At 44.9% G+C, this 25152-nt stretch overlaps 1 protein-coding gene across 9 annotated transcripts in view; it reads left to right on the top strand.

The window, feature by feature from the left end:
• MEGF11 (multiple EGF like domains 11) overlaps positions 1–25152 on the top strand; it is a 261527-nt gene that overhangs the window by 175802 nt on the left and 60573 nt on the right. For all 9 annotated transcript variants that reach the window (XR_009208315.1, XR_009208314.1, XM_040077847.2 and 6 more), the window contains 2 exons: positions 1111–1323; positions 8584–8758. Coding sequence is in view for 7 of the 9 variants with exons in the window: in XM_040077847.2 (XP_039933781.1) it covers positions 1111–1323; positions 8584–8758 (388 nt within the window). In the remaining 2 variants the exon portion in view is untranslated. The remainder of the gene's footprint in view (positions 1–1110; positions 1324–8583; positions 8759–25152) is intronic.

Raw genomic sequence — 25152 nt, 5'->3', positions numbered from 1 at the left:
TCCATCCACTGAGTTTACAGTATACACTTTAATCAATGCTCAGGCTTAAATTAATGCTGATAGGCAATTTCCAATGCCTGGCATCCATGTGATAAGGGAATTGGGCTTTTTCTGGGCTTCTTTTTCTGTTTTTATTAACTGAAAAGGCCTATCTGTATTTCACGGTGGATCATGTAAACTGTGGTACTGACTCATTGCAGAGTTTTGAAACCACTGAATTATGTCAAGCACAGAATCAGTTGCTTTCCTCAGGACCTTAGCTGAGCTTTTCCAAGCAGGAAATAATCTGAACTCTTAAATTAGTTGTGTAGGACAAGGAAACAGACTTTTTCGCAGATCTCAGAACGTATCCAAGTAGGGAGATATTTTTAACAGTGCATGGAAGGTGCAATTAAAACAATCTGTGTGAAATATTTGCAGGTTCCAATTTTATGTGCACCAAATATTAAAAATGTTGGCAATTTTTAAGAAGATTCTCCGCTAAGGAGCACAAAAATTATTTTTATTGAGATTTTATACTACTGAGCTACCCTGGAGCAGGAGAAGAAACGCACATTTAAGCTTTGAGTTACTCAGAACACGCAGAAAACACCAAGGGGTTTCTTTTCTCCTTGTTGGTATAAAACTGGTGCAATGACAGCAAAGAGGGCAAGTAAAATGAAACCATTGCTGGAGAACATTTTGCTCAGTGTTGCTAAATAACCTTTCCCTTTTAACCCTGAATGCCATGTGCTTTCAAGGGAGGTGCAGAGTCCTCCTGTGATAAAGAGGAGTCAAACAGGTGAGGGGTTTTATAATAAAAGATTTTACTGCCTATCAATTTCTTACAATTGATGAACACAATTGTCAAGGTCCGGGGAAGAAGAAGGAGTTTTGTGAATGAAGGTAATCTGAGCTAATGCAAATTTAGCAGGATATAATTGGGCACGGATGAATGCAGTTTCTCTGCAGCAGCTCGTCCCATCACTCCTGCGATACCGTCAGTTCAGCTCGCTACTGAAATAAAAGAGCAACGATTGCTCTGTTTGGTGTTAATTCATTAACAAAGAGGCTTCTGTGTAAGAGCAGTGTCCTGCTGAGGCTGTGTCCCATGTCCCCATCCCCTGGCAGGTGTCAGGAGGAGTGTCCCATCGGCACCTACGGCTTCCAGTGCGCGCAGACCTGCGACTGCCACAACGGGGCCAAGTGCTACCACGTCAACGGCGCCTGCCTCTGTCAGCCTGGCTTCAAAGGCATCCACTGCCAGGAGAGAATGTGTCCTGAGGGCTTTTATGGCCTCAAGTGCAACAAGAGATGCCCTTGCAATATTACCAACACCCTCAGGTATGTACAGCATGAAATACTCTAGTGCAGGGCAAATAAAAGCATCAGGGAAAAATTTGGTTAAGTACACCTACTGTCCTTGTCTCTGTGGTTTTAAGTACAAACACTGAGAGTTTCTCTGGTTTGCAGAATTTTGGTTTAAATGACCTCAGGTTTGGAACCATAAGCCTCAGTCCAGCCAGATACTGAGCATGGATCTGTTAACAGTTCTGGTAACACCTGAAACAGCCTGACATACAGCTTTATCCTGTAAATCCTCGAGGCATAAGAACCGCCAGGTGATGCTCATATGTGTGGATAATAACCCACTGAAGTTTAAAAAATAGATACATATTTACTCAAATCCACCACTTTCCCCCTTTTTTATGACATGGGTTTGCTTGTTAGATCTATAGACAGCAAGGGGACTTTCAACATGAAACCTAATTTGCTTCAGCTGATGTCTCATGGCAAATTACCTTGTTGGAATCACTTGAGGCAGATGTATAAATAGACTGAAATCAATATCCCTGAGTCAGTCTGTGGAACTGTAACACGGCTGACATTGTCAAAATAGACTCCTCACATGAGCCTAGTTTTGCTCTTCCTTCTCTTTGTGTATGAGGAAAATATTCAGGAAAACAAATATCAGGGAATTACACCTACAATGGAATGAGCCTCACTTAAAAGGTCAGGGTTTGATGTTTTATTCCCTTTTTTGCTTTTTTAAAGATCTGATTCTTGAGGTTCTCTACTATGAGACAGAGCCACAAACAGACTTGAGCACTTTGAATTTACTTTCCCATTGCAGGCTTGAATAAGTTTTCCAAGTCTTGAAAAGAAGGAAGAATTTAAGACTCTACCCTGTTTTCCTCTTTGTTACCTTAAGTAACTCGTTGCTTTGTTTACTGGCTGCTGGAATTGCTGTTTGGTGAATCCTCACTCCCTGTCTTGTAGCAAAGGGAGCCTGGACAGCCAAGCTGCCCTGGCCTGAGCTGCCTGATGTTCTGGAGCCACGTTTCCTCACCTGCACAGGGCTGAGCTCCTCAGCTCCCGCTGCACTCCCTCCTTTCTCTGCCCATTCCTCTTCAGCAGGCAGAGCCAATTGAGGGTTGTGTAGGCTTCAGGGGGAGGTGGCGATAATTGACGCCCAGACAAAAATGCCCTTAATACAGACATTCTTCAATTTGGAAGCAGACAGGTGAGGACCTGACTGTCCTGCTGATGATGACAAACCCACCTTGCCATCTTGCTGCTGCTAAAACATAAACTCAATTATGTATGCAAGAAATGGCACCTCATTTGTGTGCACACACAGACGCACACACATGCAAACACTTCAGGCAAATCTGTCTGTGCACTTGAGATAGACCCTATTTGTCTCAGTCTTGGAAATAACCAGGTGATTTTCCTCGGGAATTCAGCTGTGAGTGGTGAGGCTTTGCTTAACTGAAAGTCAGAGCTCACGATGGAATATTTAAAAACTTGTAATTGTGGTGATACAACTCCTGTGCAGCAAGAGATCCAGCACAACTGGGTTTGGCAGCTGGGATCCAAAGGGTTTGAGGCTCCCAGGGAGCTCTGTACAAGAGTCTCTGATTATGTTGTGTATCATGAAATCACTGCAAAAATACCATCCCTGAGGCACGAGCTGCACATTATACACAAAAGGTTGTGCTGAGGATGGGGGGTGCCTCAGGAGTTACTGCGGAGTGAGCTGAAGGATAAATTCCTTTGTGTCACATCACTGCAGCACCCGTGGTAAATCCAGGCTGAATTGCTCCTCAGGGTGAACTGCTCTTCAGGTATACAGGAGAGTGAGAATATGCTCGTGGTCAGGAGCTGACACTTGTGTCTTCGCCCCTCCTGAGCCTGCAGAAACCTGTTTGTTTCCATAAAGGTAGAAATGGAGTGGAAGGACTGCAGAGGCCACAGGCAAGGCTGGGCTTGGCTGCAATTTCTCAGCTACGTGCTCAATTCATTAAGAGTCTCTTAGGTGGGGTAAGGTTGTGGGTTGGAGAGTGAAAGAATTCTCTCTGTGTGACTCAGAGCTACCTGTGAGGTGCTCTGAGAGTTTGCCAGAGGATCTTTCCTGAAAGAACAGACTTGCACCTTCTAGCTGTGAGGAAAGAAGAGGTCTCAGAGAAGTTTGTGAGAGCTCAGAACGGGGGAGGATTGAATCCTCTCCCAGCTCTTTTCTGGGCATGTGGTCATTCCTCCACACCCTGCCTGTGCCTAGTTGCTGTCTGATGGGAACATTTCATTCCTTCCCTCCCAACACTGCTCCGTCAGCGTCCCTTGCAGCATCCTCTGCTGAGATGGTATCTCTGGTTCCTTAATAAATGAGTCTGGTCTCTCTGTTGATAAAATCTCCCTTTTTCCTACATCTTATCGCTGCTGTTATGGAACAAAGAGATATCAGCAAGCTGTAGATCAGTAAATGTTCTTTCATTCATCCATGGGATTTCAGCTCTCCCCTTTTCCACCAGCTCTGCAGAGTGCTGGTAATTGCTGAGCCAAGGAGCGTCAGCGCTGATGGAAAATGACCTTTTCCAAAGGCACTCCATATTCTGAACAAATCTTTGTGCTGATTGTTTAACCAGTCCCATACAGTGCACTTCTCTTCCCACCCCCCTCTTCCCATTCCTCCCTGAGTGGAAGGGAGGAATTTGTCCATATTGAACCTGGGCTCTTCCAAAGTGACTCATTTACCCACAGCCATCTATTTTCCCCAGGAGCAGTTTAAGCTGTTGGCTACTTGTTGTGATCCCCAAGTGTGGAGGATAATCATTAAACATTTGTAGAAGGTGAAGAAAACTCCTGTCCCAGGATTTGTCTCATTTGATCTGGTTATTGGAGCGTTGACTGGGATGGAAAGTCCTGAGGGCTTTGAGGAGTAGCTGAGGAGGAACAGTAGGAAATACACAATCAGCTTTTCCATTTTCATAGATCTATCTATTTTAATGTCTGAAGAGATCAGAGTGATCATCTAGTCTAACCTCCAGCATGGTAATGACTGAAGGACACCATCCAATAATTTCTGCTTCAGAGCACACTGAAAGGCACTTTGTAGAGGACTTTGAACAACCCCACAATTAGGTGATTTAGAATGTGGTGGTGACTTGGGCTGTCCTTCCACAGGAAAGGGTACCCCTGTAAAAAACTCCCCTCTGCAAACAGTCCACGTTGAGACAGCCTACGATGGCTGGAGGGGAATAATCCTGGCTTGTTCTTCTGTCAGGCAGGGAGGGAAGGGAGCAGCTGGAATAGTCCTGGCCACCCCTCCTGAGCACTGCTGTGGGGCCAGCCTGGGGAGACGTGTGCCCTTGGTCATTTCTTTCCCAGGTCAGAGACGTGGGAAGGAAGGAAACCCCTGGGACAAAGTCAAATGGGATGGGCAGAGCATCTCCAGAGGCTCCAGATACTGCCTCAACACCTCCAAGTGGGGGAGCACCAACCACCTGGAGCTTCCACGAAGTTCTGCCGCGGTGTGAGTCAATGATGTGCTGCACAAGGCTGGCTTTGAAGATGTGCTGGACTGAAGGAGCAGCTCTGCAGCTCACTGCAGCTCTCACTGTGGCCACTGCTGCAGAGCAAGAGGCATCTTAGTAAGGGAGACTGGATGTAGTGCGGACACCATAAAACAGAAAATACCGTAAAATAAGGATTAGGCTGCTGCTAACGAAAATGAGCTGAGTGGTGGTGCTGCTGTATAAACAGAAAATCAGGACGTTCGCTGAGAAGGTGTTGCTTTGGCTGAAAGATGTGTGGAGAACAAATTCAGAATTTGGAACAGACTGTCCTGTCTAAAACACTTCTAATTTGCCTTGAGAAATTTACCTGGTTTCCTCAGATTTCCTCAAAATTAGATGCTTAAAAAATTTAAAGGACAAAAACGCCTTGATGCTTTTCAGTTCAGCTAATAAAATTTTTAAAAATTTTTATTAAAAATCTTTTATTGCCATCAACGTGGCTCAAAAGCCAGGGGTTGTGCAGTAGCTTTCAAAGTGCAGCAGGAGCCCTGGAACCCTTTCCTTGACAGCCCTGATGTGTGTGTGGACAGCTCTGTTCCACCTCTGCTTGGCCTGGGGCCACAGGAACGCTTGGCTGCCTGTGTTCACAACTGGTTTCTACTCTGCTTCTTCCTGTGATGCAGGAGAGTTGAAGAAATAAAAGTTGTTAAGATTCAATGCAAACTCCAAAGGATAACGCTGCCAAACTCTTTGAAGAGTGTGATGCTCCCTTGCTGCTCCCAGCAAGGGTTGGGAAGGAGATGTTGGTGGGTTTGCCTTTGGGATCCCTTTGGAGCCCTCCCATTCCCTCACCCATCCTTCAGTGATCCTTCTGCAGAGGAGTTGTTTGTGCTCATTCGTTTCAGTTTCTTGGGGGCTCACACGCACCGTGACCCCGCTGGCAAAATGTTACATGGACACGTGGCCTGGGAAGGTGCACTCAGAACAGGAGGGGAGGAATTCTACAGATGTTTATTAAAATTTCTAGCTGCATTTCCTATTCAGGCTTTGTTCTGCCTCAAAAATTTCAGCTTCAGTCCAAACAGCATTTAATTCACTGGGCAGTCTGGATGCATGGATGTTTGCATGGGTGATAGCTGAATTTCCTGGCTCTGTTCTATATCTAGGTACGTAATTTGATCAGAATGTGCTTGTACAAAATGCCAGCAGAAGAGAAACCTTCCTAACACACACACACATCCACACATCATGAGCTGCACTATATTTAGCAGGTAACTCTGCTCACGTTAATTAGTGGAATAGTTCATACAAACCCGAGAGAAAAAAGAATGAATAGAAAAACGTTGTACTGTTTAGTGATGTCAACTGCAGATCTTGAAAGGGTTTCTAAAGGAAGAAGGGCATCAATTTAGAAATGGGAAAAATGAAGGCAGAAGTGTCAGTTAGGTGGCCAAGATTCCCTGGCAGGATTGGGAAGAGAACAGCTGCCTTGTGCAGTTTGGGAAAGCATCTAAATCTCAGCCCTCCTCAAGTTAACGCTGCATCAGGCACCTGGATTGTCAAACAAGTGCTCTGGAGTGAGGAGAAAAAAACAAAACCCTGATCTGCTCAGGCTGACAGCAAAATTCTCCTTTCTTGAACGCGAAGATTACATGGATGGAGGGACCCAAACATCTGCATGGATTCTCCTGGCTCACAGTCCCATCAAATGTGGACAAGGCTTTGGTGGCTCAGAATACACCCCCAGACTTCTACTGGCCTTTGTTTTGGAGTCCAAGTTCCCTGTCTCCAGCAGATTGTTCTGGAAAGCCCGTGTGGGTTTGATTCTTGTTTTAGTGCATGTATCAGCTTGGATCCCGTGTCCATGCTGATGAAGGAGCCAACCCTGAGTAAACATCCTGAGTGAGTGCAGTGTTTTCTGCTGAACTGTTATAGACTGGTTTAAACTGCCCTGGTCATGTATTACCTTGGAAATATTCCATTTACCCATCAGATGCAGTTCTCATGGAAGCACATGATACATGTAGTAGTAGTGGAAAGAGAGAAACACAAAAATTCATTTCAAAATCTTTCTTTAATGTTGAGCTTTCTGCTCCTATTAGGTAATGATTAATAGACACAGGGGGGAAACCTGAGCTTTTATTATTTTCATCTGAATGTTAAGAGGTGCTTTGTGGAAAACCATAATTTCAGGGACTGCTTTGACATGGGTGGTAGTTTGTTATGCTGATGAATTGTTTTAATTAGTCAGTAAAACACTATTTATGATGAAACATTTGACACTTAGAAAATTTGATCCTTTTTAGTTGCAACACCGTATGACCGACCTCTCCTACCAGAAATTGCCTGGAACATAGTTGGAAATCACATTTTATGAGGTTACCTTGAAAATTAACATATACGATATTAATTTTATAGGTGTAAAAAAACACATTCAGTCATGTCTACAATCTTAAACTGTAGCAATAAATAATCATAAAGGGAAACAAATTGTTTCAGGGATTCAAAACCCCAGGAGACAGGCCCAGAGAGAGAGATCCCACCTTGCAGAAATCTATTCTCCTTGTTCTGAGAGTAAAGAAAACAAGATTTCTGTTGATATTGCTTTTCATCTCTCTCACTGAGGACTGAACAGTGCCATTACTGTGCAGTGCAGAGGCCACAGAGCACGCTGAGCTCTCAGGTGCAGCCTCACACTCCCAGCTGGGCTCAGCCAGCATCCAGAAACCTCCATCCCTTCAAACCAGGAGGTAACACATCTCCAGCCCTCCTGCCCCTCCTCTCCCAGCCACAGGCTCCTGCTGTGGGAAGGTGATGCCCTGAGGAAACCTCAGGGGAGAAATGCCCGATAAAGATAAACTGTCATGCAGGAGGAGCAGGGGGATGAGTGTTCACCTGTGGATGCAGAAGGAACAGGCATTGTCTGATCTTCTGGGCTCGGTTCTCCTTTCTCCTTTTCTCTCCATGTGCTCTCACAACAGCGTGGGATTGACTGGATAGAAATGAGAGCTGGAGGATTAACGTTGTTCATTAGGCAGCAAAAAGGAGCTGGACTCATTTCCCTGCACAGCTCTTAGTCCCAGGGCTCCTGTTAACTCCTGTCCTGAGGAAATCCCAAGGCTTCAGGTGCTGATCAGTTCTGGTCACTATGGCTGAATATTCCCTGCAAAACTCTTCTTCCAAGGAGAGTTCTCCCTTCCAAAGCACTTTCCTTTCTACCTGTGCCTGCTGGAAAGTTCTGCTGAGGTGGCACTCACTTTTAAACACAAATGACAGTGGGCTGGGCTGAAATAGAAATGAAATGAAATGAAATGAAATGAAATGAAATGAAATGAAATGAATAGAATAGAATAGAATAGAATAGAATAGAATAGAATAGAATAGAATAGAATAGAATAGAATAGAATAGGAATGCTGTGCCCTTGAACTCAGGTTTATCTTCACAGCTCTCTTGATGGCATTCCTCCACCCACTGGAATTTCTCCTATCCCTGAACATCTTTAGCTGCCCTACAGCTTGTAAGGATTAAGGTGTGCTTGATGTCAGGAATCCCAGTCACATTGATTTGAGAATGGCAGAGCATAAACCTCAAGGTGTAAAATCCCCAGTGCCTTGGCACTTCCCAGATGTTTGGAATGCTGGGCTATTTAGCACAGAATCTCCATTCACTTCCCAAATTTTCCAGCTGCTCACATCCACACCCTAAAGAGCTTCCAGGCTGGTCCTGTTCTTAGTGTGACACGTGGAATGTTCTGGGCTGTGTTTCTCCTCGCTGCCCACATCTCGCTAACACCTGTCTCTTCGTTAGTTGCCATCCTCTGTCTGGGGAGTGCAGCTGCAAGCCTGGCTGGGCCGGGCTCTACTGCAACGACACGTGTCCCGTGGGCTACTACGGCGAGGGCTGCCGGGCGCCCTGTCCCTGCCACAACGGCGCCGACTGTGACAGCGTCACCGGGAGCTGCATCTGCGCCCCAGGCTTCATGGTGAGTGGGGCTGCGCCTGGGGAGGGGCTCGTAGAGTGCTGCAAAAATGAAAGAGGGGTTTCATCCGGTTTGAGATAATATTTGCGTAAAAGCAGCCAAATGTGGGTTATTTTCTCCCTTTCTGTGCTGAGTGCACGTCGCTGTCCTTTGGTTGTTTGGTTAACATCTCTCTTCTGAGTTTATTGCTGTTATAAAGATAAGGATAAAGATGTGGTTTCCTGTGGTATATTCTAAGGCAAGACGTAACAAAAAAGGTGTCAGATTATTGTCTGCCTGGAAGAGCAGAGAAAGAATCCTCATGGCCGTTCAGCACGTTCCTTGTCAGTTACACTGTGATTTTAATAGATGAAGGTATTTGAAAATGTTACAAATGATCGAGCGATCGCTGTCTTTTCTGAGCCTGTGTGGCAGGTGTCTTTTACCTGAGCATCAGAAAGAGCTTCAGACATTCTGAGGTAAACAAGCGTTGCATTTTATAGGTGAGATGTAAAATGGCTGAAGAAACCAGCCAAGATGAAAACACCTGAAATTCAGAGTAAACAATTGCCTGGCTGCAGCAGAAAGTATTGGGATGTGGATCCAGGTGTCCAGTCCTGCTGAGGCTGGGCAGAACAGAATCCTTGCCAATAAATTCCCTGGTTATCTGTGTATGAAGCTCCTCCCCTTCAGGAGCACACCATGGAGGAGAAGTGCAGGCTGTGTTTAAAAAATACTTCCTAAAGGAAAAAAATACTTTAAAGAGAGAATTCCACCAAACTTCACAAAAAGTTGGCTTTCTCTGTCCTTCATTTGACACGATCTGTCCCCACAGGCCTGTCTATGTTTTCTGTACTATTATAACAATTAGGAGTTATAATTACTGTGTTTACTAGAAATCAAGGGACAAATCCATAGTGAGGAGGTCCTGGATGACATTAGAGGGATGCCAAAGACTTTTTTGCCTCCCTTCCTTCTAATTCCACACCTGAGCTTGTGATGCCCAAGTGGCATCTGCAGAGCTGTGCAGTTGGAGTTGTGGCTTAAAGACACTTTCGTTCTCTGCCTCGTGTCAGCAGCTGAACCTGAAAGTTGGATTTCACCGATTTCCAGGGGCTGTCTCAATGCCAGGAATGAACAGATTTATTTAGGTGTGAGGGGATGGACTCAAAAGCATCTGTGCATGATAATGGTACTTAGAGATGGTGGGGAAAAAAAAAAAAATAAAAGGTCTTTGAGGTTTGATTCCCAACTCCACAAACAGAAAATAAGAATTTGTCTTTTCTCTACAGTAGTTGATACACAAGTGGAGGAAGGCTGAAGGCAATAGCATGTTAGTAACAACTACAGAATAAAAAGATGCCAAGATCCTCCTTCTTATTAGGAATGCTGTCCAAATTTGCAGCACAAAAGCATTTAGGGACCCTTTACTGTACACATTTTAAAAAAGCACACCTCATCCAATATACATTGCCCCAAGGCAGCATTAGTGCAGGCAGAAAGCCTGGGAAGTTCCTATTGCATTGCTTCAAAATAATATTTAATCTCATAATAAAGAGCTTTCTTGCATTGACATTTAAACAGCTTGGTTATTGAGGATAGCTCTATAATCACTGAAGCATATTTAGGCATTAGTATCATTGCTCTCACATAATATACTATAATCTCTGGCAATTAGTCCATGAGGGGAAGTAAAGCCTTGAAATTGCTAATTTATTGCCTCTGAAGCATATTTGTCATTCGTGTGCACGCCAGATGAGCTGCAGTGGTTCTTTGGAGTGCTGCAGAAGGCAGGCTGTGCGCAGAAGTTGCTGGGAACCTTCTCCTCCCGCCCCGGGGCCGTGGCGCTGCGGGAGCTGGCGGAGGCTGTGGGGGCACCACCAGGCTGCGAGTGCCCTATGCCAGTGACACGCTCCGAGCCAGGCTCTCCCTTCAGGTGTTCCTGCCTGGCTCTTGCTGGGGGAGCAGGGCAGCTCTGCCTGGGGGTCGAGCTTTGTCCCCGAGCTGGGCGAGGCCACGAGCGCCGGTTCCGAGCTCAGGATGTGTCCTCTGGCAGAGCTAATTGTTCACAAAAGCCAGAAATGAATCCCTCTTGCTATTTTGAGGATGAGGCTTGGCTGAGGCAAGGGATTTTGCCACATAATTGGAAAGAACAAAACCAGGAGCAACATCTTACATTTTACAGCAATGTTTGATCTGCGCGCGATCCTAGGGCAGAGCAGCCCGAGAGGCTTCTCGGGAAGGGGGAAGGAAGAGAAGATGGTGGGAGATGGGATATAACTGCAGAATTTATCTGCAAAGGCAGAGAGGTTGGACCCACAGGACTTTGGGATTACAGGCTGCTGGAGGATGCAGTGCCCAAGGAAGGACAGTGTTTTCCTGACAAAGCACTCCTCCAGCACAGATGGTGGGTTTTTAACTCACCCTGCCTGTGTCAGGGCAGCTGGGCTGGGTTTCAGGATGAATCATCTGCTGCTCGCAGCCAAAACAGGAACATTTTGTTGGGATGCAGAACAAGCCATTAAGAACACAAAGCATCTGGTCACCTTTATTAAATGTATTAAGTGAAAAGGCAGCCATCATGTACGCTGCCATCTACGTGAGCAGAGCGCTTAATTTTTGGAAATTTAAGAAGATTCAAGTTGTAAAATAAAAATGTATATGGTAGCTTAAAGAAACCACATTATTTATCAGCAGTGACATTTCCAAATATTAAAATGCCAAAGCTAAATAGTGGTGAGCTTGCAGTTTAGGATAGAGCTTCAAAACATTTTCTGTTTTCTTTTTTCTGTGAATGTTTTGGGTCAGACTCAAGAGCCAGATTTGCATATGTCTGGCTCTAAACCCAAATGATGTAAGGTTTTGTTGGGTATCAGGGTATTTGTGTGAGGTGCTCTGTGACTCTCATCCCATGGAGGAATGGCTCTGTTTTACCTCGGCAGGTTGCTGGGCGTGGGTTTGAGCGAGGGATCCACAACCCAAAGCAGGCAGTTCTTGGGGGCAGCACACAGGGCAGTGAGAACAGGATCAGAGTAGAGGAGACACAACAAAATCCTCCCCAGAATCCCAGACCTACCCCCATTGCTCCACAGGCCCGTTGGCAATGCTTTCCTTCCTACATCCCACTTGTAAAGGAGGCTAGAGGCTGTGTCAGTTTAACTCAGATGATTGCAGGGAATCATCAATACAAGCACGCCAAGAGGGCACTTCCCTCCAACTGGGACTTTTAACATATTTGAGGGTTTCCTCTTAGCACTGAAGTGATGAATTGCCAGAATGCTCTTCTGAAGGATGGCTTTGTAAAGCTGTTCTGCTGCCATCTCGTTTGTGACCAGAAGGAACCTGGCAAACGCACAGGGAGTGCACAGATCAGCCCTCAATAGCACCAGGGGAGAGTCTTGGCTGGTGGAAATTGGATCCTCCCTCCCACGTGGAAGTGGCCGCTGCTTGCAATAAATTATCTGGGTGCAATTATGGAGATGGTGAGAGGGATTATAGGAACTTGTACCTCCCCCTCCTTCCAAATTCTGCTCCAACATGTTCTCCTGTAAGTCCAGTGAACCCAGGTGTGCAGGAGAGACCTAAAAGAAAGCGGGGTTTGCCATGTCCTCTCTCTTTTCTTTTGGTTTTGGTTCATTGAATTTTATTCCTGTAATTCAATAAACATGGTAGAGAAGGCCAGAGGATATGAATTAAATATGACAGGAGACCACAGGAATCCTGACCTTGTGTCTCACAAGGAAATCTTGAAAACAACCCCCTGCACGTACCTATCAGCATTTTAGCTGCTGAAATCATTATAAATGCTATTGAGATACAGCTAAGTTCCCCTTCTCCGTTGCACAGCTAATTGCAGCTTCCCTGAAAGCAGTGGCTATCTAGAGACCTCATCCCGTGCTGTGCCCTTGTTTCTTTATGGATGCTTTGTTTTCTTCTTTTGAAAAATGGATTTAACTTGAAGCGCTTCCATTCCGTGTGTTGTGGCAAGGAGAGATGTAGTTAAAACATTTCTCAGCCCAAGACACTCCGAGAAAACTTTTAACACTTCTCTGTGGAATGTGTGGTCAGCTTTTACTTCAGCGGGCACTTAGGTCTATATTTCACATCCAGATGACAGAACTTATATTACTTTAAAGAGTTCATCTATTTATGCTGCTATTTTTTGAAGACCTGTCTGCTTTTATTGAACCCTGCGTGCTGGCAAGCAGAGCAAGCACTTCATCACCAAAATGAAAGAATCCATTTTGACATTTCTCTATTTCTTCACTATATTGGTAGATCCCACACAAGCCAATCACATGCTGCAAAGTCTGGGAACTACAGCAGTGGTGATCTCTTACTAGAAGTTTTTTCAGCTTTTGGAATAGCTCTTGGATTCCCTAAAGCTTTCCAAGATTTATCCCAGTGCTGTGCATCTGTAGCTATTTGCATCTTCTGTAGGCATTGTATCAAAATTGCATTTTAAAAGCACAATTAATGCCTTTCAAATGTGTCCTTACAGAGGTGTTTATGTGCATGGAACTCTGGCTGGGCTCAGTGGGAATCTGGGCACTAAAGCCCTGAAACACGGGCTTCATTTGGGTCTGTAAGTCCGTAATTTTGTCTGGCATGCCTGAATTTCTCAACATAATGCTTCCTCTACCACAGGGGTACAAATTGCTCCCAGGGCTTACATCAGAGTAAAACTATACAACCTACCTGCACATTGAGTAAAAGTCAGCCCTGGTAGCACACAATGAACAGTAGCTCGAACACTTAGTAAAAATAAGAATAAATTATAGTGCTCTAAAGCTATTCAAATGCGCAGCAAATGCACACCAGGTTTTGGAATGGATAATCTCTTGGTCAGTACAAACACCCACACACGGACTCAGACCAGCCTTAGCCTGCTCTGTGCCTACTCACTGAGTAAAATGACCAATTTACTGTTCCACAGAATGAGAAGGAGCATGATTATGGTGCTTTAGAGGTCATAAACACCTAGAGGTCCAGAGTGTTGAATATTCCAGCCATAACTGGCTTCCTTCTGGCACCTAACATATCTCTTGTTCCTTGAAAAAAAAAACATACAGGCGAGAAAAACAATCTTTATATTAAGAAAAGTGTAAGTTCTCCTGTCCTACACCTTTAAAATTCTCTCTGTTGTCTAAAAGAAAAAAACAGAGTAAATAGAGAGGAGCACCTTATCTTATCTTGAGTTGAATTTTCCCTGAAGGACCCAAGTCCCAGGTAGGTCTGGAGAAATTTGAAGCATGATTGCCTGTAGGTGTTTTCTAAACACACAAGGTACAAATTTATCAGAGTATTCCCTCTCTTCTGCATATTAACTTTCATCTTTATTCTAAATGTGTCATTCTTCACCACTTCACAAGGAAGCGGGGGAAAATATGGATGAGAGTTCTTTGTGTTATGAGCCCGTGGTTGGGTAGTAAAATTATTTTATAAATTTCACAAAATTCTTAATATAAAAAATGAACGTAATGCCGGAGATAGCGGATCTGGTTTGGGGGCTTTAACTCATTTAAATGATCCATTTCTCTTTGAGATCATTCCAAAAGTACTTCAGTGGAAACTCATCGCAGAGCAACAGGGCACCTCATCAAAAGGTTTCAAAAGAAAAGAAGAGGGGAAAAAAAATCTTCAATAGAGCCTGTGTCCTTTTATCCTTGATTTACCGAGCATATCAGTTACCCCCCTTTGTTAAGAGCTCTTTTCATTTCTAGGTATAAAATAAATTCAACCATTTTATCAAGATGTTCTTGTTACCAGCCACCAGTATAAATTTTACTTGCTGTAGGTGGGGGAGAGGTTTTCTGGCACAGCAGTTGTCCAATTAACTGGAGTATCACAGGCAACAGGAATGGTTTGCAGGGTCTTGTTTCATGAATTACCCGGGGGCAGGGGGAAGATGCATTTTCCCCTCTCCGGTTTCCCATTTGTGTCCCTGACCCAAGGTCCCAAACCCGCAGAGAAGGGCGAGGAGAGGCGCCCTGGCTGTGCAGGTGGGTGTGAGCGTGGCCTGCAGCCGGCAGGGCATGAATTATTAATTGATAATAAAAGTAAAACAGGTTGTCTTACAAGTTGTGGAGCTACAAGAGCTTTGTTTGCCACTGGTGTCTGTCCTCGGTCCTCTGGCCTCTCGTGCCCCGCTGCAGTGATGCTCTCAGGTCTCCCTTGGAGCTTTACCTGGCACAGGACACTCAGGTGGGCTCAGGGACCTCAGACTCAATCCCCTGGCTGCATAACCAGGTTCAAAGTGCCATGGATCACATTCCCTAAAAAAGAAAAGGCTTTTGCCTGAGCAAAGGTCAAGTGTTAAGTCAAGCCATAGAAAAAATTTATTCCCATTCTCCCAGCCTTTGAACTCTTTCCTGTTTTGGTTGGGTGTTTTGTTTTGTTTTGTTTTCTTTGTTTCACCTCAGTTATCCAAAAGTTCTTAGCAGAGTTAATTCTAGGAAATTTGGCAATATCCCACTGTAGCCCTGACTAATTCCTCAGCTACCCCTGAAGTAAAGACAGGGGAAAGGCCAAACCGAGCAGGAGTGTCCTGGTGATCCCAGAAACAGCTCCAGAGGGAAAGTCCCTGCTTGGATGCAGGGAGCACCAAGGGGCAGCTGAAGAGCCACCAGAAAGACCTGGCAGACTCAAAGTGTTCTGAGCAGGTTTGAGAGGCTGGTTTTGTCAAAGCAAGAAGGAAATGCAGTCTCTTTGATTACAGGTATCAGTGTCAGGTTTAGGTCTGGAGGTGATGTGAAAGGCAGAGATATGGGAAATTCAACTAAAATAACCTTAAAAAATGGAAGATGTAGCTGTGCCCTGGGAAACCTCTATGGAAGTCAAAAGTTCTGTTCACCTGGTATTTAAAAATTGAATAAAGATAAAAATCAGTCAGTCAGAGCAACACAACCAGGCCCCCTGCACTAACTCTGGCTGCATCCCAGATCCCTCTCTGCTGGTTTTGGTCTCTGAGGAATGCACTCTCCTTTGAATTTGCATTTCCTTGGTATCTTCTAGATAGGGATAAGTCTGAAAGCTCAGCTGATTGGTTTTTAAAGCTTACAAATTGCTTCACAACTGGGTGTGGATCAAGAAGTGGATCTCAAGCAAGCTACAAAACCTCTCTGTTCCATACAGCCTAAAACTGAGCTGGGAAGATGTTTTTGAGAGAAGGAACTAACACTTTCCCACTGGACAGAAGTTTTCCTGTCATCTGGGCTGCAAGTTGGAAGGTCTGAGTTTACAAACATAAATCGAAACATCTCACACACAATGTTTTGGTACATTTGCCACATAGAGCTGATCACAGATCATTTGCACTTCTCAAGATTTTTTGCACAGTCACAGAGCAGATGAAAACTGCCTCTGAATCACGTCTTGATGTCCCTTTTCATTGATGACATCTGAATTTTCTTACCCACTTCTCAGTGCACACGTAAGAACATATTTGTGTGTATGCAATGGCCACGCTTTGATTTTTTTTGTATTCCATCGAGGCTAATAACAGATATAAAAATTTTCATCCCAAAGCTACTGGGTGTGATCAGTACAGACTGAGAATGATCTTCCCTTGGCTGTGCACTGCCCTGCATGGAATGAGTTGGTCTCAGTCCAGCTGCCTGTGGATCAGTGTGTACATCACAATCCCCGTTTCCAGCAGCAGCCACCAGCAAATTTGCTGGCACACTGAGCCTTTTTACCATTTTCCCTTCACAAACCATTGCTTCAGGTGGAGCCTGGTGACGTGGCTGTGTGATCCATCTCAAGGTCTCTGTAGGGGACAAAGAGCACAGGTACTGAGAGCTTTTGGGGGGCAGCACCCCTGGTGAGCGCTGTGAACCACCCAGCTTGTCCTGCCCCTTTCCCAAATGGCAGGTGAAGCTGGAAAATCAGTCCTGCCCCTTTCCCAAATGGCAGGTGAAGCTGGAAAATCAGTCCTGCCCCTTTCCCAAATGGCAGGTGAAGCTGGAAAATCAGTCCAGCTATGGGATGGCACTGCCACACGTCATTCAGGGAACAATGGGCATCACCTCAGTGCAGGGAGCTGGATGTGGGCTAAGCCAGGATTGCAGTAACAGCTCACACAGGGATTCTTCTGGCTCTGCTGAATTACAGGAGGAGATAATCTCCGTTCCAGTTCCAACAGGGAAGATCATTATGGGGAGGCCACCTGTGTATTCCAGGCTTTCAGAGCAAGCCGCTCCCCTATTGATTTTGATATCAGTGTTTTATATCAGCTTTATAGAGGTTTTTATATCAGTGCTGTCAGTCAGGCCTGGTGCTGTTCTCCCCCCGAGCTCCTCTGGACCAATTAGGGATTTCTGCAGGAGCTCCCGAGCCTGTGTTTTCCCACAGCCTGCAGTGCCCCTGTCAGCACCTGGCTGCAGGAGTAGGAACAAAGGCTCTGCTCCCACCTCGGAGCATTTGGTGGATGCTTTCGAGCCGCTGAACTCCTGTTCCGCGGTGTTTAACAAGGTCACCGAGCACACAGGACACAGTGGCTCCCGCTCAGCTGTGCAAACTGCAGCCCTTTCTTTGAATCCTGTGGAACTTTTCAGAGCCTTTTATGAGCTATTCCATTTCATTTTCCTCTGCTCACTCTCTTGTCAATGCACAAGCTCCAGAAATTGTCTGTGACAGCTCAAATTCTGCTTTGCCAGACCAAGTTTACCTGAACACAACTGCTGCCTTCAGTGGGATTGTCCCAGATACACAAGAGGGGGGGTTCCCTCAGTGTCTGCCTCTACTAATGAGAACTTATTCACTCTCACACAGAGTCTGTAATTTGATGAGAACTCTGAGCAAGTCCCAGGTCTTGTCTTTCTTCTCATATTTACTTTTACTGGGCTCGGCTGCAGTTTTATTTACCCGAATAACTCCAAAGTTTTTGTAAGTGGGTCCAAAGGAACCAACTTGATACAGAAAGTCTGAAAGCCTCTGCCTTTGTTGCTAGTTGACATATTTCATGTGTTTCATCCTTAATTGGCAATGTGGCTATGTCAAATTGCATTTCCCTTCCTGGAGCCTCATTCAGAACCAGTGGAGCTCAATATTCTGCTCAGACTGAGTTGTTTGATCGGAATTTTGCAGAGGGATGGACTGCTTGCCATTAGCAGTGCCTCCTTTCATCTGTTAGGCTTCCAAGTGTATATATCTTCATCCACATTATCTATGGTTCTGTGCATGAAAGTTTTGGTAGCTGACTCTCCTGGTAGTTCGGATTGCAAACTGACTTCATTTAAAACCTCCTAAGGACAGGAGTTAAGTCACAGGTTAGTTTTGCATTTTATTTCCTGTGCAAATGTACTGTCAAAGACTTTGTCTTTCACAATCAGACATGTATTAAATGAAAAATCCTGATTTTGTTTTTTTATGCCAAAGAGCAACTGAAATTTTACCAGATCTCAAGCTCTTTTGCCATAGGGTTTTGATTTAGGAATATCTGTGAGAGTTTGAAGGGGATATCTCTTTTCTGCCTGTGTGTGGTCACCTGGTTATTTGCCAGCCTTTCAGAATTACATCACAAAACCCATTAGCTTAGAGTTGGCATCTTTTCTTTTTTAGATGCTGTTTTTTTTCCTTTGATCCTCTCCCCTGTGGATCCTGCAGCTCAGCACCAAGCTGCACCACAGCTGTTTGCAGCATCAGCCCCATTCCTTTGTGGTTTCCATCCACATTTCTACTTCCATGGCTCCAGTGCTCAAAGCAAGGGGTCACTTGGGAATTCCTGCTTTTTTCCAGCACTTTTAGCTCCTCCTGGACTCAGTCCTTCGGGGTGTGGAGATGAGCTCAGGTGTGCACTGATGGGCTGTTTGAGGCTGTGCTTGGACATTGTCCTTGATTGCACAGTACAGCTGTGGAAGAAACCTAAAAAAGTTTGTAAATAATGCAGAACTGTTGGGATTGTCAGGGCAGTAGCAAATTTGGGGAAAGATTCCTGTTCGTGAGTGACTGGGTATGTTGAAATTCAGAGTTTAACAACGCAGAGTAATAGATGATAGGAAAATAATGTTAAGCAAATACACAAAAGATGAGTTCTAATTTAATTCCTGCTATTCAGGCAAAGAGATCAGGCAATCATTGTGGGTGGTTTTCTGAAAAACTCAACCCCTCAATGAGTCTGAAAAACTCCAATGAATCCAGAGCACCTGACAGAATAGTTAGAATGATCAGGATGAGAATAAAATAGGATGGAAAAGCCATTTTTTTGGTATTGTGTAAATCCATAATATATCCAATTCTCAAATTACCGCACACAGCTTGGCTGATTCCTGCTTACAAAGGCTAGAATGGAAATGGTGACAAAGATCATCTTTTATATGGAATGATTTCTATAGAGAGTCACTCGATAAGCGGGAACTCGGCTCTGAAAACAGATGGCAGAGGAGGGAGATGATAGAGATCTGTGGAACCGGGGATGGAGCACAGAACATGAACAAGGAATGCTTATTTACTATTTCTAATAACACAGGAACAAGGGCCAGCCAATTAAATGATTGCGCAGCAGGTTAAAAACAAAGAGAGTGCTTTGCACAGAACGCGTAATGAAGTTGTGAAATGGCTCCCATAAAATGGGAATAACAGTGGGATGGTTTGGCTTTGAGAAGGGGTCACCGAGGGTGGGGATGTGAGAGGTCTCTCACTCCGTGGGGGAAGGGGAAGAAGGAGTGCATTCTTGCTACTTATCACAGTATAAGAAGTTTCCCAATTAAAAATCAGGCAGTGGGTTTGGAGCTGATAAAGATGTTTCTTCTCCTTTGTATTCATAATTAAACTGTGGATCTCCTTGCCAGGAAACATCATAGAGGCTGAAGGTATAAACGATGCCTTTTCCTTCCTATTTTAGCTGATGTCCTTTTTGCAGAGCTGTTCAGACTTGACAGCCAGAACTCCCATTTATTATTGCAAAAAAGTCAGGAGGCCACAGCTGTTTTACAAAGTGCATCTTGGACTGTGGCACTCAGGCTGTGTGGATAGAGCTGAAACCATCTCAGATTTCCAAGCAAAGGTATTTTCCATGAAATAGCTGGGGCAGAATTGGCAGGCAGCTCTGGGTTCCCCCTCTGAAGGTCACTGCCTGGCACTGAAATGCTGATCTGTATTTCCAAATGGCTCCTGTTGGCAAAGCTCTGCTCTGCCCAAACCTGGGCAAGGAAATGATGGAACTGCACACAGTGTGTCGAAGTCTTTCCTCAGCCACAGCGGTAACCCCGACTTTGATGCCTTCTTTTAAAAAAGGAAAAAAACCCCAGCTTTTTAAAAATCTTTACCAGTATATTGAAGGACTGTGGTTTGGTATTCTGACATTTAGCCACCTTCCATCCCCAGTTTGGACACGAGTAGCTCATTGGGCACATTACGGGGAGCACATGTGCCAGAGATGTACTTCTCAGGGATGGAAATAATTCCCACTAAGTTGAAATAATGCACAGGGCGACTGGGCCATTTTGCCTTTGAGGATATTTAATTGTGATCTGGCCATGTGTTAATGGAGCATCTTAAAACAGCAGCTGATCAAAGCTGGGTACAGGGACAGCAAAGAGCCCCACAGATATTTGACTCTTTACAGCTTCCCCAGAGTTAAGTTTAAAATATTCTGAGAGTTTGCTCCCTGCCTCACCTGAATAAATCTGCAGTGGCCTAATTCCAGGTTTAAATTCCAGGTTGAAATTGCTTTAACCAGAGAGAATTTGGTTTCCCAGCTGGCTCCACACTGGACACGAGAAATCCCTCTGGTACAGCTGTGATTTACCTGCCTTGATAATCCCCCTGGTTAACCCAGTCTAAATCCAATCCCCTGGTTTTGGAGAGGTCCCTCCTGGCTAAATGTGTTTTGTGATATTCTATTAGGTGAAAAGTGCTGACTGCATTAAAAAAAATATTCTTGTTCAGAGGTTGATGATCGTCTTTTGTACTCTCCACACTACTTTCCTTCTGAATACATTTAATTATATGATGCTGTATTCATTGCCTTGCTGACACTAAAGGGCTCTGCAGTTAAGCCTAAATACTAAACCAGGCAGATATTCAAGTGTTGTAAAGTCAGTGTAGATTTTTTTTTTGCCAGCAAGTGCTGCCCTGATTTACAGGAAGCGGGAGGGAGGGTGTGATCCCTTGCCTTTCTTTATTGAATTCTATTTCCTTTTTTAATAACCATGTTTAGGTAACTGGTGCTGTAGGAATGGATTTTTTTAATTGCAGATAACTGACTGGTATTGGGCCTACTTTTAGTGCAAACTAGAAAACTGTTCCCTGGTGGTGAGGGGATTATAATGCTTGCTGACAGAAATCCAGCTCGGGTTTGCTGACTTCTAGTATGCAAAATCCAATTTTTTAAATGAAGGTTTTATTTGTGTTTGTTTTCACTGGATTTCATGGAAGGAGAAAAAACCCTCCCAAAGCTAGGATTTGCTGCTTTTGTTCATCAGTTTTATTGTGCCAGGGCATTGTTCCTTTTGGCTCTATGGAGCACGTTGGAGCCAAGCTGTTGGAGGACAGGAGAGTGGTGAGATTCCGTGCACCCTCCACTGGAAAAGATGAATTTCCTGTGGGGTCCCAGTGTGAGAGGACCCCAAGCTACCAGGCAGTGCCTGACTCTTGACATGCACAGATCTTTGCATCCTCCACAGAAAAATCCCTCTCAGCTGGGATTTGCTGGAAACCATGAGCTCTGTCCAGTTCATTCCGGTTTTCCACATGCAGTGTCCAGACTGGGGGACTGCACAAGTTCTCCCATCTTGATAGGTTCAAGTTGTTTCCCAGGCAGCCAAATCCTGTCCAAAGGCTCTCCCAAGCTGTGACAAGGGATTCCCAAGGTGCCTGGGTGGGGAAAGGTCCCTTCGAGGAGGATGGATGGATAATTGTTGCTCTGAATCCCCTTGTAGCCCTGGGACCATAGGATGAGTAATCTCTTTTTTCCTTTTTTTTTTTTTTTTTCTAAATAAAACTAACCCAAATGCACTGTTAATGTATCTCAGATCAATTCTGAGGCTGTGCAGTGAGAAACAGAATAACCCAGACAGGGAGTGAGAGGTTTTGGGGATTGAGAGACCAGAAATGAGAACGTGGTCCTGCTTCTTCTGTGGCCTTAATGAGGGAGTGATGTGAGCCATGCCAGTAACAGGCCACAGCAAATATATTGGGGTTTATAAAATAGGAATCCATGAAATTGAACCAGATTTTGTGCACTTTGGAAAATAGCAACCACAGTTACTTTGTGGTAACTTTTATTCCCCCCTCACTCTGAGCTCAGAGCTTTGCTAGCAAAGACTGTGATCAGTAAAGTAAAATTAAATTGTATCTAATAAAGTACTGCAGGTACTTAAAACTGACATTATTTATAATATTTTGCTTACTCCCTCTTTATAACAAATGAAGTTTCCATTTTGTTTGTGTGCACGTTCTGCTGAATACTTCTGATCCATCATCAAATTTAAGAATTAGTATCAGGCTGAGTAATTCCGAACTTGGCATTTACTGTGAAATTTACTGTGTGAATTAGCATATTAGCACAAATTCCGAGGTGAACTGAAATGCTGACATCCATTTGGAAAGGTTTGTCAGTCCTCGTGAGGTTCCGGGGGGTGAAGGGGGAGTTGTGCTGGCTCCCCAGGGACCCGTGCGTGGCGTGGCCGTGTTTTGCCCAGCGTCACCGGGGTGCAGAGTGGGGGAAGCTTTGCAGATGGCTCTTGGGGGGGTTGAAGATTTCGTGAAAGACTCTGGCATTCATGCTGCCCATGGTTCTGTCTTTGGATGAGTCACGAGCTGTAAAGTCACTTCTTTAAGTGTAAGAAAACTCTTCCTCATCCTTTCCCATGAAAAGGGCACGGGGGAAAAAGAGACTGAACAAGGTCGTTGGGGGTTTCATTTTGTCCTTTCAGATGTGCATCAAACCCCAGCTGCATCACATCGTGTTTGAGGTGGGAAAAGGAGCTTCTGTCAGTGCTCAGTCACAGCCATCACCTGCACACAGAGCACTTGGCACAGGAGCCGTCCCCGAGCTTTTTACTGCGTTTTATCATTAGCACCAATAATGGCTTCTGCAGGGAGTAATTAGTAACACCCAGAGGGGAAAGGAATTCTGCCAGAGGACATCATTATGTCTGCAAAACTAAAGATGCTGTGTAGTAAGGTCGTGAATAAATTGTTTGAGTCCAGGGTGGAGGACAAGGCCGGCGCAAGTACAAAGTTTCCCCCTGCTGCTGCTGAAGAGCGCAGTGATTTCCACGGAACGCCATTAAGGAAATTCGTTTGTTCTGACAGTTTGTGGTGCCGGATACCATATGTTTACCTCGAGGGAATGTTTGTGGAGATCTACTTTGGGTTAATTGTAAATGTCACAATTAAATAAGTAAATATACAGAAGTGTATCTGCGATCTGCATCAGTGCACAGCCGCCGTGTCCCAGCGCACCCGTGTCCCACGTGCCGTTTGTACACAGAAATATCCATTTGTAGGTGTTAAATCCATACTGAGCAGCTTATCTGGACACACAGGCCTCAGGTACGAAGAGCAGCAGCGTTTTGTGTCCCTGATTTGTGGATCAGCACACACTGGAGGCTCTGCACCGTGCCCTTCTTTGCACTCCGTGCTCTGGGCACCGAGCGTGGAGCGTCCCTGGGCTGCGGCCAGGGGCTGCACCTCGGCTTCACCTGCACAGCCAGGTCAGGGAGGGGAGCAGATGCTGCTAGAAATCTCTGATTAGCTGGAGTCCCACCACACATTACCAAAGGCACCAGTATTTTACCTTTCAGCACTGTCAGTCGCCCCCAGTAAGCTGTGGGAGTTGAGGAATTTCAGCACCTCAGCAGATAAAACCTCAAGAGCAAAGCTGTCACCCAGGTCTTTGTCATGCAAACTCGAGGCCAGGTTCAATAACATCCTGTTCCTCTCCTGCATTGCAGAAGCCTTGAAAAATTGATTTTCCGTTTTCCCACTGAGTTCCGTGGAACCAGATTTCAGCCCTCCAAGGGAATTGTATTCCTGTAGATCGTAGCTGCTTCTGAAATCCTTAATTTCACATCCTTAAATAGCAAACTTTGTGACAGACTAGGTGTGGGTGCAAACTTTGCTGGATGTTGTTGACCACTGCTGGGTTATTAACTCCCTTTGTCTTCTGGGATACCCGCTTTTCCCCCCCTTTCAAAATGCATTTCGCAGCCTGGAAGTCCTGATCCAAAATGCACAGGAATAAATACAAATTTGTGTATTGATCGCCAGAAAAGGATTTTTAAGGGAGTTGATCAGTGCTTATAGCAGGAATGCATTTTTAAAAGAAACAAGTAATGTAACCTGTTAGGGTAACAATAATCCAGGGAAAACACTTTCTGAAGCAGCCAGGGCTTGTTAACACGGCCAACACCTAAGGCAGCGCTGTGTCTTTAAGCTCTGCTAATATTGAACAATAATAATTTTGGTGGAGGAAAATCTTCCCCTCTCCCTGAACAGAAACAAGACATATTATTGACTGCCATCCAGAAAGATGGATGCTCTGGCCCTCAGAGTCTATTAATATTTGATGCTGATGGATGTGAGCTGGCAGCCCGAGTTATTAATGGAGTTTGGTTCCTTGGACCTCACCCTCAATCCATGGGGGGAGAATTCACCATGGCAAGAACTGGATGGCCAAAGCTCTCGGGGTGCTGGGAAGGGCTCTCAGGTCCAGCCAAAATGGGTGTTTCTGAAGTACTCACAGGCAGGGAAAGTCATAGGTGGGGCTGCTTGGGTCACTGCCACCATTCATTCTGATTTAAAGGGGACTTTCAGGAACTGGAGATTCCCTCCTCTGTCTTTGCCGTGTTGGGGTGCTCCCATCAGGTCTGCATTTTAGACAAGAGGAGGCTCAGTGCTGTTAATTTCTGTGCAGGGGGGAGGTGTGGGACACCTTGGTGCCCTCAGGTCTGGATTTCAGGCAGGAAGAGGCTCAGTGGTGTAATTTCTGAGGTGTGGGACACCCCGTCCTCTCCCAGTTTGGGGGGCTGTGATGCAGAGCAGAGAGCAGGAATGTGCTGCTCCACACAGAGAGGGCATTTCCCACAGCTGGCCCTGAGCCCACAATCCCTAAAGAGAGTTTTAACATTGTTTATGTTAAAGTCAAATTTGACCCCTGAAATTAGAAATAATCCAGTGGGTAGATTCGAGGGTATATTTTGATAAGCTGGCCCTTCTAAGTGAAAATATTGAAAATGAAGCACCTTTGAAAGGTTGTGATATCCACATGGGTCATTCTGATCTGGAACATGGAGATGGAAAATACCAAGTTATTTATAGCCCAGTTTCTTAATATAGCTTTAACTTTTCCAGGGGTATATGTTTGATTGAATTAGCTACTCCTTCCTAGCATGGATAGCACATCCAGGCATTGCACTATCGTCGTTAACCTCCCGATCTTTAAAGAACAAAAAAGAATAACCAACATAAGG

Source organism: Hirundo rustica, chromosome 13 (assembly GCF_015227805.2).
Source record: "Hirundo rustica isolate bHirRus1 chromosome 13, bHirRus1.pri.v3, whole genome shotgun sequence".
NCBI classification, from domain to species: Eukaryota; Metazoa; Chordata; class Aves; order Passeriformes; family Hirundinidae; genus Hirundo; species Hirundo rustica.
Note: the sequence above shows the minus strand (reverse complement) of the source record. Positions and strands in the feature narration are given on the sequence as shown.